Source organism: Notolabrus celidotus, chromosome 18, assembly GCF_009762535.1.
Source record: "Notolabrus celidotus isolate fNotCel1 chromosome 18, fNotCel1.pri, whole genome shotgun sequence".
Taxonomy (NCBI): domain Eukaryota; kingdom Metazoa; phylum Chordata; class Actinopteri; order Labriformes; family Labridae; genus Notolabrus; species Notolabrus celidotus.
In genome coordinates, this window is record NC_048289.1 from 8226489 (window position 1) to 8241628 (window position 15140).

At 40.5% G+C, this 15140-nt stretch overlaps 1 protein-coding gene across 1 annotated transcript in view; it reads right to left on the reverse strand.

Annotated features, from left to right (window-relative positions):
* The window catches only part of dnah9 (dynein, axonemal, heavy chain 9), a 229109-nt gene that overhangs the window by 200729 nt on the left and 13240 nt on the right, over positions 1 to 15140 (reverse strand). Inside the window, exons 10-16 of the mRNA XM_034707459.1 lie at positions 13714 to 13828; positions 13440 to 13508; positions 10424 to 10550; positions 8313 to 8459; positions 6602 to 6710; positions 1586 to 1827; positions 182 to 317 (exon numbers count right to left, since the gene is read on the reverse strand). Of these exons, the coding sequence (XP_034563350.1) occupies positions 182 to 317; positions 1586 to 1827; positions 6602 to 6710; positions 8313 to 8459; positions 10424 to 10550; positions 13440 to 13508; positions 13714 to 13828 (945 nt within the window). The remainder of the gene's footprint in view (positions 1 to 181; positions 318 to 1585; positions 1828 to 6601; positions 6711 to 8312; positions 8460 to 10423; positions 10551 to 13439; positions 13509 to 13713; positions 13829 to 15140) is intronic.

Genomic DNA, 15140 nt, shown 5'->3' on the forward strand with positions numbered 1-15140 from the left:
TGAGGATGTTTCTGAGAAGTCGGTGCTTGCCAGAGGTGGATGTCTGTGGTTCTCTAAGGAACCAGGAAATCTCAATAATTGTACAAAAATATTAAGGGTTGTCAGAAACAGTCTGGCTTTGATTCGTACCACCATCACTTTAACACAGTAGTGTGATTAGATCAGTTCACAAATGTCGTACCCGTGTTGTCGAGGAACAACTTAAGCGAGCATTTGATGCTGTTGAAGAATCCGTCGATAGCCGTGTCGTCAATGAACTCCACATAGGCCTTCCACTCATCTGAGGAGGACTCTGCTCTGAACAGATCAAGGTTATTCTGAAAGGGGACAGAGTGTGACACAAACAGTGAGTCAGCATCTTCACTGCATTCAAAAACCACGGGAAAAATGTCAAAGCAAACCAGGATTATAATAACCAAGTGATTTAGTGAAATGTGAGGGACACTTTAAGCCGTGAGGAACCCATTTTTAGCCATTGCACAGATTAATAATAAGTGTACATTTTGTAACATTTTCTCATTTTACAAATCCCTAGAGTCTGTAAAATCTAAACTATTCACATCGAAAATCACATGTAATCATGAAAATACTGAAATTTTGTCAAGTATCTGAAAATAAGAATACAAAAATCTGAAGTTGTTGTTTATCCAGATTGATTAAATAAAACACAAAGATACTGATTAATAACAGTTTGGGATTTTCTAAATGTAGACACAATATTTCCTGGAACTCAAGAAGTTAACTAAACTCTGCTCTTCAAAATAAAAATACCTTGAGGACTAAAAAGTGTTCAGAGAGGAGAAGTGTTTTGATTATTTGATCTGCAAAAGAAATAAAGTTCTTCTGGTATTTTTGTTCTAAATTCAGCAAAATAGTCTATACTTTAAATATTAAAGTCAGATCAATAATTCACTAATACAAAAATCTGACATTTTCCCTCATCACATATATCTATATTTCTCAAATATGACACAAAATGTGGATACTAGAAACAATGTCAAACATAGAAACTTGAACTAAATATTTCTCATCACTCCAGAAAATATTTGAACTCTGGACATTTTAAGATATGGAAAATGTGATGATATCAAAGGGTGATAAACTTCTTCTAAAGGGATATGCTTTGGGAAGTGAAGCTGATTCTGACCCCTTTGTTGAGTCACACATACAGTTTGATCGTGTGTCGTTTGACGTGCAGTGTTCAGGGGGCCCGGGGGCCAATCGTGCCTTATTAGCGGCTCATGATTGATAGCAAACTCTCGCACAGTGAAAACAGCCACGGACTGATTCTCAACTTCGGGTCTTTTCTTCCTGATTGTTCCTGCATCTGAAAGCACCACTGCAACAGTGTGTGATGTGAACAACTGAATCAACTGAATTACTCAAAGATGGACATATTTTCTGGTTAAGATAAAACATGATGCAGGTTTCTCTAACTTAATTTTACACAAGTTTTGTCTAAAAATGATGAAACACCTGCAGGATGAGTTCATAGACTGAAGGAATGAAAGCCCGAGGTAATCATTAAAGTTTTTACAGTACATCAGTTCAAAGAGCTGATATCCGTTTTCACAGGAATAAGCACCTTAAGTAAGAAGTGGATCTTCTCTCCAGAGGACTTGATCAGACCATAGAACCGCTCCAGCCTCTCCGCTCGGTCCTCCAGACACAAAAGGGTGTCCTTCCTTCCCTCCTTTCTGTCGAACATGGGTCTTGCCCAGGAGCGCATACAGCTCTGTATTTCCTCCACGTTGTCTTTGGTCCTCTGAAGTCGACTCTCCAGGTCACAGATGGAGTCCCGTACCTCCTGGATGTATGGCCAAACACCTGGAGGTGAGAGTGTTTGTTAGAGATGAGAGGTCTGGGATTAAAGGATAGAAAAGGAATCAAAGAATATAGTGTGAATGTGTCGTGGGAGGTAGACTTGCACTTGAAAATCTAAACTCCATAACGGGAGTTATGAGTTCAGTTGTTTTTGGCTGCTGTTTTTCATTTACTGCTACAAATATCGCTACAGAGGACAGAAAAACGTACGCTTCTGAGTCTACCACAATACACAGACACACACACACACACACACACACACAGACACCCACACACACACACACACACACACACACACACACACACACACACAGACACACAGACACACGTGACACCGCACAGAGCAGAAAAACATGCTGTACAGTTTGTGTGTGTTCAGCAGAAGGACTGTGAGTTTATTCCCACAGACAGTATAACTCATCGACCTGTGCCGTAAACACTCGGCTCATTCCTGCTCCGTTCTGCTGGGAACCCTGAGTCTGCCTGCCAGCACAGTGTCAGAAGAGCTTATCAATGATTGAATACCCCTGCTGCTCTTCTTCTATGATTTTCAAAATGCAAAGCCTCTCTGTTTACACCACATGTCAGAGCAACAGAGCAGCTCTGCTCCACCAACGATAGAAGTGGAGGGAAACACCAGGAGGAGGATTCAGGGAGCAATATTTCTACTATAACCTGTGAATATTTCATACAAATAAAAATGTGCTTCACCTTTCTGTGACGCTGGTTTTTTTTAGACCTGAGCTACTTTAAACAAAATCACACAGACATATATAAAGACAGCTTTAAAATGCACCTCTTTAAACACAACAAAGTGCTGCTTCTTAAACAGAAACTGTGATACACAGTGGTTGTGTCCTGAATGCATAATCCACAGTGATCTAGGTAGGAAGCAGGAGCAGAGACAGCCATCCAAACAACAGAGAGGAGAAGATGATATAAAGCGAGTCTTACTCTGTAACACACATATGTACCTCAATTAGGTTTTCACACATTAACGTATTTAGATTTTAAACATCGATTATAAATACAGCCAGTCCAAAATAAAGTCACCACCTGGGTTTAAAAGAGCAAATAGGTAAGAGTCTTCCATTGGATGATTACTGCAATGATGAAGATGATTCAGCTAGCAACAAGTTATTTAACCCTCATTTCTTAAACAACCATGTCAGAAGACATATCCTGTGGTTGTGGATGTTAATCTGTTTTAGAAGGTACAAATTATTGTCTTGCATCAAGCCAAGAAAACAACAAAGAAGATTTGTTAGGGAGCATAAAGATTGGACTCAGGAGAAATGGAAGAAAGTCATAAGGTCTAACCAGGTGGCAACCTCCCGTCTCAAAATATGAAGCCCATGTGGAGGCGTTATAAACTGCAATTCATCGAGCGTCAGATTGAGGCTGGCTGCAAACACAGGAAACCACATACACACCCATTCAAAGAAGACAATCTTTGCAGCAGAAATAAACATGTTTACAGCCTGGTTCAAAAGACAGCTTCGGTCTACGTAACTCATTTATCTAGGAGGCTCAAACCCCGCCTCTTTAAGTCACACTGTTTGGTTGAGTCAGCATTACCAATATGGCTCCCGCTGATGACTGGCTTGAAAACAGTGCTCAGGAACAGATGGGTGATGTCACGCATACTACGTCCACTATTTATACAGTCTATGGGTCTGACAAGTCCAGATTGACCCTGTTTCCGAGTGATGGGCTCATCAGGGTAAGAAGAGAGGTGGATGAAGTGATGCACCAATCATGCCTAGGTCCTAGCGTACAAGCCTGGGGGGGCGGTGTTATGATCTGGGGTTGCTGCAGTTGATCAGGTCTAGGTTAAGCAATGTTATGTGCCCAAAGAATGAGGTCAGCTACCTGAACATTCTGAATGATCAGGTCTTTACATCAGTGGAGTTTTTCTTCCCTGATGGCACGGACATATTCCAAAATGACAATCCCAGGAATAATCGGCTCACATTGTGAACGAGGGGTTCAAGGAGCATGAGACTTCATTCTCACACATGGATTGGCCACCACAGAGTCCAGATCTCAGCCCCATTGAGAATCTTTGGGATTTGCTGGAGAAGACTTTGTGCAGCGACTCTCCCATCATCAATACAGGATCTTGGCGGAACATTAATGCAACTCTGGATGGAAACAGATGTTGTGACCTTGCAGAAGCTTATCAAAGCCAATGTGTGCTGTACTCAAAGCTAAAGGCAGTCCAATGAAATATTAGAATGTGTAACTTGTTTTTTGGAGACAGGCAGTGTATAATCAACAATAAGCAGAGGGTTCTGTGGTAGGATTTACCATATACATAACTTGATCCAAAAGGAGGCCAGAATCTCTAAATCATGATGTAGATTTGTAAGAAGTCTGATCTTGTGCTTTGACAGGTCTGACTGCAAGAGGACAAGCCGTCTGAAACACTTGTTCTCTTTTTTATGTCCACTCTTTCTTCAAATTGCTAAACAATTCAAATCACATAAACAAAAGCATTCATCTTGATTTGCCATTTTTCTTCCCTTGAGTGAATTTCCTCCTGTTTGTGTCTTTCTGTTGACCTTGTTTGTAATCGTGTTGAAAAACTTGCCTTGCTTTTGTTCTAAGCAGACTTAGAGATGCCTGTAGCCAATTGTTTCCCTTTTTACTTTGAACATCTCTTTATAAAGAGTGTGCATTTTTATATGCAGAATCTGTAGGCGACATGGATTCTGTTTAAGTAGTATCTTCTACTTGTGTATTCGTGGGCTGTGGTTGTATTCAGAAAACAATCTGTAATTCAATCCTTGTACCCATCTCTGTTAACAGACAGCTATGCACTAGTTAATGTTGGAAGCTGTCTCCAGATCCAACCACATTCTCCCTTCTCAAGCTGCTGGTCTGGTTGTAAACAATCACAGTGCACAGAAAAGGGAGTTTTGGCCAATAGTCCTCCATCTATAAGGACACATGATCTGAAAACTTGACCATCAAATTAGATTGTGGCCGATAGGCGCAGAGATTGATTTTAACAAAGGAACTGTTCTTTTACCAGTTTCCTGCAATGTCTAAAAAACCCTCTGGCGGTCATATCCAATTAGTTATACAGTCAATTTTCAAAATAAGGTTAATTTCTCATAAATTATGTTCATACATACATAAAAGATTGTCATACATGAATCATACCTTGTGTTCAAACCTATGTTAAACCAAATATTATTGTGTGCTTGAAATCAGTGTTTAGGGAAAGATGTGACAGTGTAAGATATTACAGCATGGAGGGAGGAGCTGTGAGGAAGCAGATCGAGTTGTGAGGAGGAACTGTTAAGCTGAGCCCGTTAAGACTGAGCTTGCTTTGCTGAGCTTGCTCTTTTGGGCCAGATACTCGGGACAAATGTGTAACTTTTGTAAGGGTGAGTCATTTACAATATAATAAATTGGCTCACTGAGGTTTAAAGTTTAGTTTTTTCTCGGAGGAGCTCAAGTTTACTGGATGTTTTGCAAAACTTTTCTGCATCACAGATTAATTCCAGGGTTTTCGTTGAGTTTGTGGGTCTTCAAAATGTTCCCACTGAGGTAATTTGAGGTAAAACGTTGGCAGAGGAACCAGATTCATCCTCTGGGTCTGATGTGGATTTTGTCTATCACAGCATGCCTTATGGCTAACTTCCACCAGATCCGTGCCGGTCTGTCCCTTCTCAGCAACGGCAGCAGAGCTGAGAAGTTTCAATTTAAATCAATCAGCGTGCTTCCACTGGCTCCACGTTGCATTTCTGCTTTGTCTCAGCTCAGACAATCTGCACCTCTCTGCAGCGGATACACAAGATGCAGGTGCATCAGTTCAGCAAAGAGCAGAAGGAGCGAAACATCCAATAGCTTTTCAGAATAAAACACTTTGTTATCGCCTGATCGTATTTCACTTAACTACAACAACTAACTGTCATAATGAGCAGATCCAGGCCTGGAGTCAACTGGTCAGAAGTTTTCAGCGTCCAATAAAGACAACATGGATGAGAAGAGGCTCATCGTGGAGGCAGAAACCATTGATTCAGAAATGACAGTGGGAAATCTTTGGTCTAGTGACTCCAGCTGACAAAAGACCACGGAGCTGAACCGTAGCGGGGCAGTGATGTACTCAACACGGATCTAGTGGAAGTCCAGCGCAAACTAAGCTATGCTAGGTTAGGTGCTTTTTTTGATGCACAAAACAGGGAAAAATCTATACATATTTTATCTTGAGCTCCGAAAGAAAATAAATAAACATGCTTCTTTGTTAATGAACTGTTCCTTTGTTTCCATCTAGTCTTAAAATATTTGAGAGTGACAGACTTTTTTTAATCAGTCTTCTCCGTCTATCTTGCACACCGTCTCTGAATTTTATACTGAGATTTTTGCACTCATGATCTCTTTGCATATTCCTGCAAAAATGTGCAGTTCTTCATCACATGCATGTTTATATTAAGTGTTATATTGTTTGAATATATTTATTCCATACAAATCCCTCAACAGTATACGTAAAGGCTGTCTAACAGCTTTCTACTCTTCTACTCTACTTCTGTGTTTTTATACCAAAACACTGAGACAAATTCCTTGCTTGTCTAAACCTACTGATTGTGACTCTGTTTTAATAAGGAAGTAATTATTTTGTTTAATTGGAAACTGGAGGTCAATGAATAAATGTCTCATCACTTAAATGCAACTGCATGACTGAAAACCACTAGAAGAAAGAAATATCAGGCGTTTTCATAATTAACGTTCACACAAAAAAAACATTAGAACATGTCGGGGGCCTCACCTTCACTGTTCCAGTTCATACTCTCCTGGGCCTGTTTGAGCTGAGCATCGATGTCCCTGAGCTGGCCCTGAACCAGAGGTTTCTCCACATCCAGCACAGAGAGCAACACCTGCAGACAGACAGACAGAGAGGGAGAGGAAACACAGACATATGTGACAAAGTTTTAGCCCACAGTCAGAGCATACAGGAATATAATTTTAATAACAGCGTGTTTAGTGTGCGGCCACAGAAAGCCCAGAGCATCAAATAGTCCTCATTACAGCTCCTGTCTCTGGATCCTTCCATGTTGCCGGGACTTAATTGGACTTGAACTTTTTGCTACCTGAAGGGGGGAAAAGCAGTGTTTTTAAAAAGTAATCGTGTGGTTGAGTCAGCGGTGATTCATGTGGGCGAGCTGTCCTCTGTGAGTCTGAGTTAATTACAGCTCTGATTGCTCTCACATTGTTTAATACCACATTATTGAAATTGCCATTTTGCCCACATGCTCAGATCCCATTAAGAGGGACCAAACATTTGTGTTTGAAAGTGTGTGAGGCAAAGAGGAGAACATTTATGTACTACCATGTATTTAGATTATTAGGTAGATACACACAAACACAACGCCCCTCCTAAACAGCATTATATGTTAAAACAACTCAAACTGTCTCTCTGCATGCAAAGCAGTGACTGTGGTGGAATATGTGCTTCGATTTTGACATTTCTAAAACAGTCTCAGACACACAAAAAAACATCTTCAGCCTTGGTAGCATCCCCACAAGGACGCAATGCTCTCTAAACTCTCTGAAAACAAAACATGTTTATCACAGGTGGGACAGAAATGCAAAATATGCCCTGAGGCAGGTGCTACAGGCAAGTCAGTGAGCGGACCAGATATTAACATTTCAGGTATTTTGTGTGCAAATGCAAATGTTGAGAAGAAAGGTGGGAAATGACCCAAGGGTGGCAAGGAAGGTGAGCAGATCAAAATCCTCCTCTGATTATTCAGAGCAAATATCAACAAGAATCTGACCTTCCTACATAATTATTCTATCAAGGACTTAAACCCAGGTATTATTCTGAACTCATAGTTGCACCATCAACCTTTTCCTGTTCTGATCCCTGTTATGAAATACAAACACATCTTCAGGGCCTGGTTATTCAAAAGTCATCTGATCAAATCTGCTGTTTGTGTTGATCATACATTTTGTGGAAGATATGGAAAGCTTTGCTGTAGGGATCTGTCTTTTGTGTGGCTTTTGGCGCCCCTTGTGGTACCAATCAAGAACATAGTGCTTTGACATCAAACAGCAAGGTTAGTTGCTGAATTAAATTGTCTTCTGCCTGGCTTTACTGCTTGTATTCTTATCTAAACATGTGGGGAGCCAGACTTTTTGGACTGAGGTGGCAAATGTGGTGCTTTGCCTTTCCCGGGGATTGCAGGAGATATCAGGCACACCGTTTTTTATCACCTTCTGTCTAATCAGATTTATTCAAGCTACTAACATTAAATAATCATACAGTTACTGCTTACTGTTTAGTATTAACAGAAGAGACAGTGCTACATTTAATGAAGGAAAATCTACCAGCAGCTTGTTGCAGCACAGCCTATAATCGATTTAACATAAGTTATGCCTCTGACAAGGCCAGACAGCCAATCATAGTCTAGGATTGTAGTCTAGTCCACTGTGGTGGTTAATCAGATACCAGAAGGGACAAAGCCATCCAAACCAACCTTGTTGTATCTGCCAACTGTGAGCTCCAGGTTGGCCACGTACTGCCACAGCTGCCCCCTGGTTGTGTAGAGCTGCATTGCAGTTTCAGGAATGGCCTCGGTCTGTAAGGCCTCCAAATACTTCACTTCTCTCAGCACAGATGCCAGCTAGGAAGAGGTGGACAAGGAAATAAGAAGCACTAAATGAGAAATCAAGACTTTTACAACAAGACTGTTAGAACAGACTGCCAATAGTATTTGTCAATATTCAACATCTTTACTATTAAGCCCAATTACACTATATAAAAACGTTTGATCTCACTAAGTAAAAATGATATATGAGTAAGCGATTCTTTTAGGGCTGCATTACGACCTTAAAATGGAAAAATACTGACACAACTCATTCAAAAGACGCATTTAAATAGGTAATACAGCTCTTTCTAAAAATGTCAGTTATTTTATTTTTAAATATCCTCCTTTTTGAGCTTCAGATCACATAGAAATAATAATTTATTGGAATTATTCCATCAGATCTCATAAGGAGCAGTGAAACTTGCAATACCATCTCTCAGGGGAAACGCTCCTGATCAAATGAAGTCCACTGAAAGATCTTGTTTTTGTAGCTCAGAGGCTCGGGTTGGTGTTCCAAGAGTTTAACATTACAGAAAGGATTCCTAACAGCTGTTACACACTCTCCTCAAAGACACCAGACTTCATTGACAAAAATATGTTTTACCTTACAGAACCTTTGATATGCTGCTTCCATCTAATTTGTTGTTGTTGTTGATCATTTGGCTTTATTATAAACATTTTTGTATTTACATAAAGTTTATGAAAAGCAAGAAAGACAAGAGGAGCACAAATAAAAAGGAACATAGTATGAAGTCACCATCTGGAGAATATCTCTGCACATGATGTAAGATGCTCATCATTGTCTGAACAGAGTCATCAGAAGGAAGCGTTGAGATCCAATGTAATGAAGCTATTTCTCCTTTTCTTTGAGCTGGTTCCTTTTCATAACTCAGACAGGAAGTCGTTCTTTGAGGGAGTGGCAGACTTAAGGCCCTCGTGGTCACGGTAGGATTCTCTTTGTTGTGTTATCTTGTAATATTTCCACATTATCTGGCAGCACAACATGTCAGAAAATATGTAGCTCCACTTACGCTGGCTAACATCATCTTACGTTCATTTTTCATTAAGCAGCGTTGGTGTAATGCTCTCTTTCAGTCATTACACTCAATAATAAAGCCAAAATGTTATGTTTTGAGGAATGTGGTGACAGAGGTGGACTTCAGCGCCTGCAGTTATGCAAACACAACGATCGCTGGTTGAGGAAAGCCAGTCGATGCACCACACCACAGTTTCCCTCATTCATCCTCTGCTCTCAGCCTAAAGCTACCGAGCTCTTCCTTTTCTGTCTCGACTGTCCGGTCTTAAAACTTCCTTTGTGGAAGAAAAAACTATCATAAACTTTGTTTTTACTGTTTGATGAGAAAATTACAGCGCAGCAGCTCTGTGACATGGTGCTTCTAGTGATTTATAATCTACTGCCACAACTGCCACACCCCCTTTTTTCATCCTAAAGGGGGCGTGGTCCTTTCGGCAACAGGGAACTGAGGTTTGGCTGCTCACATCCATCGCAATGAAGGAAATTCTTCGAGGGCTCAGACCAGCAGCTCCATGTTCTGCCAAATTAAGCTTTTGTTTTCGTGAATGGAGTCTAATGGATTTAAAGAGAGCGATAAAACACAATGATATTAACTAAAAGGTTTCCCTCTGTCTCCTTTCTGACACTTAGAATAACAACCTGAGCCTGTCAGGGACAAAAAAATGAACTTTTAGTGGTCGCACTTTTCAGCCATTACAGCCTGTTATACCGCAGTTGGCTGAAATAATCAACTGGATCAATACAAGCCTTTGTGAAGTCATCTTTGAGAATTTAAAATATGGAAAATGCAGAGAGGTTTTAAAACAGCTCTTCCTCTCAATGATTTGTTCTTTCTTATGCAGCTGCAGGCAGGGATATGATCCTTAATGGAAGATATTTTATGTATATCAGGACTCAGATCCTGTCCACAGCAGTGGCACATTCAGCAGCCAGACTTTGATCAGTCATTCATTAATATAGAAACCTGTGGGCTGAAGTTGACGGAGATCAGTTGAGTGCCCGGGTCTCTGCAGATTAAAGGCAGGCCGAGGTTGTACTGAGATCTCTCGCCCACCCTCTCTGTCCAGGTCTCGTACAGGCTGCTGGAGTATCTGGAACAGCAAACACAAAGAACACAATCTGCCATCACACTCCAACTAAAGTTATTATCGCAGAAAAACAATTTGTGCCTTTTCCCGCCGGGGTCTAACATTGTTTCATATTTCCATTAAAAGGGCCGGGGCTTTTATTTCACAAGGCCACAGGCGTGAAAACATTATGGAAATTAACACAAGCAGCAAAACAAGCAGCTAAAAGGCATATGATTGAGCCATTTTCCCAATCCTTCGAGGCTGTAAACAGGATGAGAGGCGTGATTGGATCGTCCATATCAAGTAGACAATAAGGGCAGGGGGAGAACGACACTGGAGGAGGGTGAGGTGTAGGCATGGGGGGGTAATATGAGGATAAACGCTGATTCATCTTGCTGGGAACAGAGAATATGTCAGGCTCTGTACAGCTATATCAATCTGTAAATAGCCACGATTATGATGAGAACTTCAGTGCGCTCTGTGTGCTCCTTATTGGATTTCTGCTGTGAGCTTCATTTCCTGATAGTGGCACCGCAGACGCAGAGGCAATCAAAAGCCGCGGTCATGGCCATAAATCACGCCGCATTTTGTCTGTGGGGGTAATGAGTGAGCACGCTCGTCCTGTTCCTGACTGGAATATGTAGAATAATGGTGGCGTTCATCGGAGGCAGCGGTGGCGATTATTACAGCATAACAAGGGCTCTAATTTCTGATGGGAGTAAATTGAGGGCAAAGAAGTGCTGTTGTTCATCATTCCGTTACTCCGGGGGGCATAAAGGGAAGGAGTGATACCAAGTGTGTAAACCATAAAGAATCTGTTCCTGCCAGGGTGTGTGTGAGTGCAAGTGTGTGTGCATCTGATTCACAAAAGACAGATTCACATGTATCTGAGTTGACAGTGTAAACTTACAGTATATGCATGTAAGGACTTTGCACTGACAGGATCAGCTCACCCTCTACTTTTCAATTGGAGTTTCTAAATCAGGGTCCTTTTTTCACATATTTTGGGGCCTCAATAGTTCATGAAAATAACATGAAAAACATATTTGAGGCAGCAGGCAATAATTTCCAAAATCTGTGCAGCAAATAATTGTTAATGTCAACTGTAATGAGAATGATTTTACCAAGGACATTGTAAGTGTGTTAGGAGTACATGGTGTTTGGCAACAGAGCGGTCCCTTTCATTAAGCTTACCCGGAACATACATTTTGTGACCAAATTTGGAAAACATGACAACAACTAAGAAGCTGGCAGAGGAGTTGGAGTCGTCGACTTTATGTAGAACAGACAGCGTCACGTCATTTCAGCCCATTGTGAGCTTTCAAGCAACAAGACCAACTCCACAGGTGCCGATATATGACGCTGGTGCCGCCAAGGTCTGTACAAAAGTGACCTGGCTGGTAGCGTAAGACTGACATCACACCTGCTAACCAAAACATTCACAATGGCAATGTATGATTAATTTAATGATCATATCAATGCACCCACTAATCTATGTATGTAAACACAATAGTGGGATTGTCTGTTGTGTGTTTGTTGTCTGTTAGTATGTTGTTTTTGTTGTATCTTGTCTGTTGCCACTTTATTTGTGGGAAATTGGGTCCCCTTATTAAAAGCTTTAAATAGCTTCCATGGGGTCACCCCCTTCCACACATCCAACCATTGTGAAAATATTTACTGAATACTTATAGATGTACATTTGTGATGATGTGTATGAATAAATACTAAACTAAACTAAACACACTTAACTTTCCACACTTCAGTTTTAATAATTAATGAATCCAAACAACCACCCTAATATGATCTAGAAATGGCCATTGGTTTTTTTTGTCAATCATTGGATGAATATTGACATTGAGTCAAAGGGCTTCATAGTTAACTATGACAGCACAACAAAGAAAAAGCAACACTTCCTCATGCTCTGGAATAGAAATCCTTGAAATCTGATTTAAAAATGACCCTATGGCCAACTAATGTTTGCATTCCATTAATCTATGCTTTAGCTTTCTCAAAAAATATGTTTAAACCACACTTAATCACAGGAATGGTCTTGCAACAATGCACACAATAAGCAAAACATACAGTAGACTGCATCAATTTCACTGGTGAAAACAAAAAATCATGCCTCCAGGAGAAATAAGAGGATGCTTCAGAAGATCAGTAACTATAAATAGCTTGTTTAATATGTTAAGAAATATTTTATTCATCTTTATGAATGAAGTTGTGTAACAAAAGTGTCTCATTTTACTGCACATACTATCACCTCGAAAGGGACTTTGTGGTGAACTGAAAAGTATAAAGCATATTCTCACTGAGGGATTTTTCTCGTCTTTGTGCGAGAACTTTTCTTCTAAAGCAGATAAATAAAAACCTCTCTCTGTGTCACTTTCACTCTTTGACTCTCATAATTCACTTTGATTCCATACTAACAGCATTCCTCTTCCCAGGGGACGCTTTATCTTGCAGGTTTTGATGCTGGATGTGGTCTAAAAGGCCATTTCTCACTGTGCATCAGTACGCAGCGACAGAGCATGTGGGATTATGGGAGTCCTGTGAAATAATCTGCAGCGCTGCCGCAGTAATGAGACCATAAATCATGCTCAGAGCTACGTGTCTACATGTGATTCCACAGGGGGCTGCTTCATAAATGTTATACACTCAACTCACACAAACACAAACATTCAGTTTCAAACAGCGTTGGCCTTAAATTAAAGGAGAGAAGCATGTCAGAGACACATCTGATGCCTGATTCATGTTAGTGTTTGAGGCACTTACAGTTCAATAAGGATGGGTTGTACTCTGTAACTGTCTATTCTGTTTAATCTTCCTCTCTGTTCCTGTTATGCAGGGAAACATATATGGAGGTATGACGACACACAGAGTAAGAACTGAGATAAGATCCACACACACCTGTCCAGTAGTTGCATCATCTCCTCATACTTGTGAATGACCCTGACTCCGTCTGCAGACTCCAAACACCTGCAGAGAAGATGAAACTTTATAAACCATGCAAAGGTTGTATCTTATATCGCTCCTTCGGCCATTATTCCTAAACATCATTTTTATGACTCCTTTAAAGCGGCTCACAGAGCGTTTAAATCACACTGAGTCTTCTGGAGGTGCATGACCAAACCTGAATTATTTTCTTAATTCACTGTGCAGGGGTGAAAAAGAGGAGACTCACGGGTAGGAGAGGTGTCTGAGTTTGGAGAACGGGGTCTGAATTCTCTGCTGGAGCTCCTGAGCCCATCTCAGCCCACCAGCTACAGCAGGCATGTTCTTATTCACAGTAGAACCAGCTGAAGAGGAAAGGATCATTATGTCAGACGGTGTGGTTCATTTTAGGGCCTTGAAACCCTGAGACAAGACAGAGCATCTGCACATATTCTCCTGCAAAAAATGTACAGTGGCAAAAAAAACCCACAGAAAACACCATAGCAGAGTTTAAGTTCATCTGAAACTAAAATATTCTGAGCAGACCCAGTCCTCCAGATATCAACATCCCCCTACAATCACCATCTAGTTACCATGAAACAGTGCTGCAACTATTTCAGTTCTCATGAGAGTTCATTGTCTGACCACAATAGATGCCTCTTGGAACAATGGCCCAAAATATACCAGAGTGCCTGTTCATCTGTCTCTGGTGAGTCTCAGTTTCACTGTAAATAGTAGGTTCAACAGAGGCTTCTCTCTGGCTTACTTCAGCGGTATGAACCTGAAACAGAAACTGATTTTCCTGTAATTAACGGGTCTTAAGTTTGCTGAAATAACAACATCATGATGGAGATTAGACAAAAGTCAAAGGTGAAGCTTTGTCAGGTCTGTCCTCAAGAGGAGAAGAAAACTACTTTTCAAATGTTTGTTTGTTGAATGGAGGTGGGATCCATCATTTCTGATGCATTCAAGGAAGTAAGGAAATCTTAACGCTGATTGTCTTTAGTGACACAACATCAAGCAGATTTGTGTCTCAGTGTAAATGTTTGATCTAGAACAGATTGTTAGCTGCTCTTCATGCAGATATCTGTTAATGTCCCTCCTGCTTTTGCGCTGCATACAGACTCTTTTTCATGCAAACACCAAAGCCTGCTGACACCTGATTGGTCAATGCTACTCAAACTACAATCAAACAGGTACAAGAACACTTCTCATACTCAATTCTAGACCTTAACCTACAAATGATCTATTCTGTGAGTAAGATTTGAAATAGAGAAAACTTGATAACACACTTATTCAACTTCCTGAAATATAATCACACAGAAATAAGTACAAAAAGAAGCCTTGGGGTCATAATCCTCACTTATCTAATTTTAATAAGAATTCATTAAAGGACTTGTCTGTTGTCTTGTAGTACAACAGAACTCAGAAAAAAAATTCTGTGCGGTAGATGTGTCAACCACAGGTAATCCTGTCTTAAATCCTCTCCTTCTTCCTGCTGACTCTAAATGGAACCACAATTTATAAACTGAACATCAAGCTGTACTAAGGAAGACTTGAAACTAGAGGTTCAGATTATAAACTCATCAGGAAAAATGTTTACTGAAGGAAAAATTTAAGAAATTCTTCAAGGCAACCAGATTTTTTTTTGCTACCAGGAGACTCTCTACCTGTTGG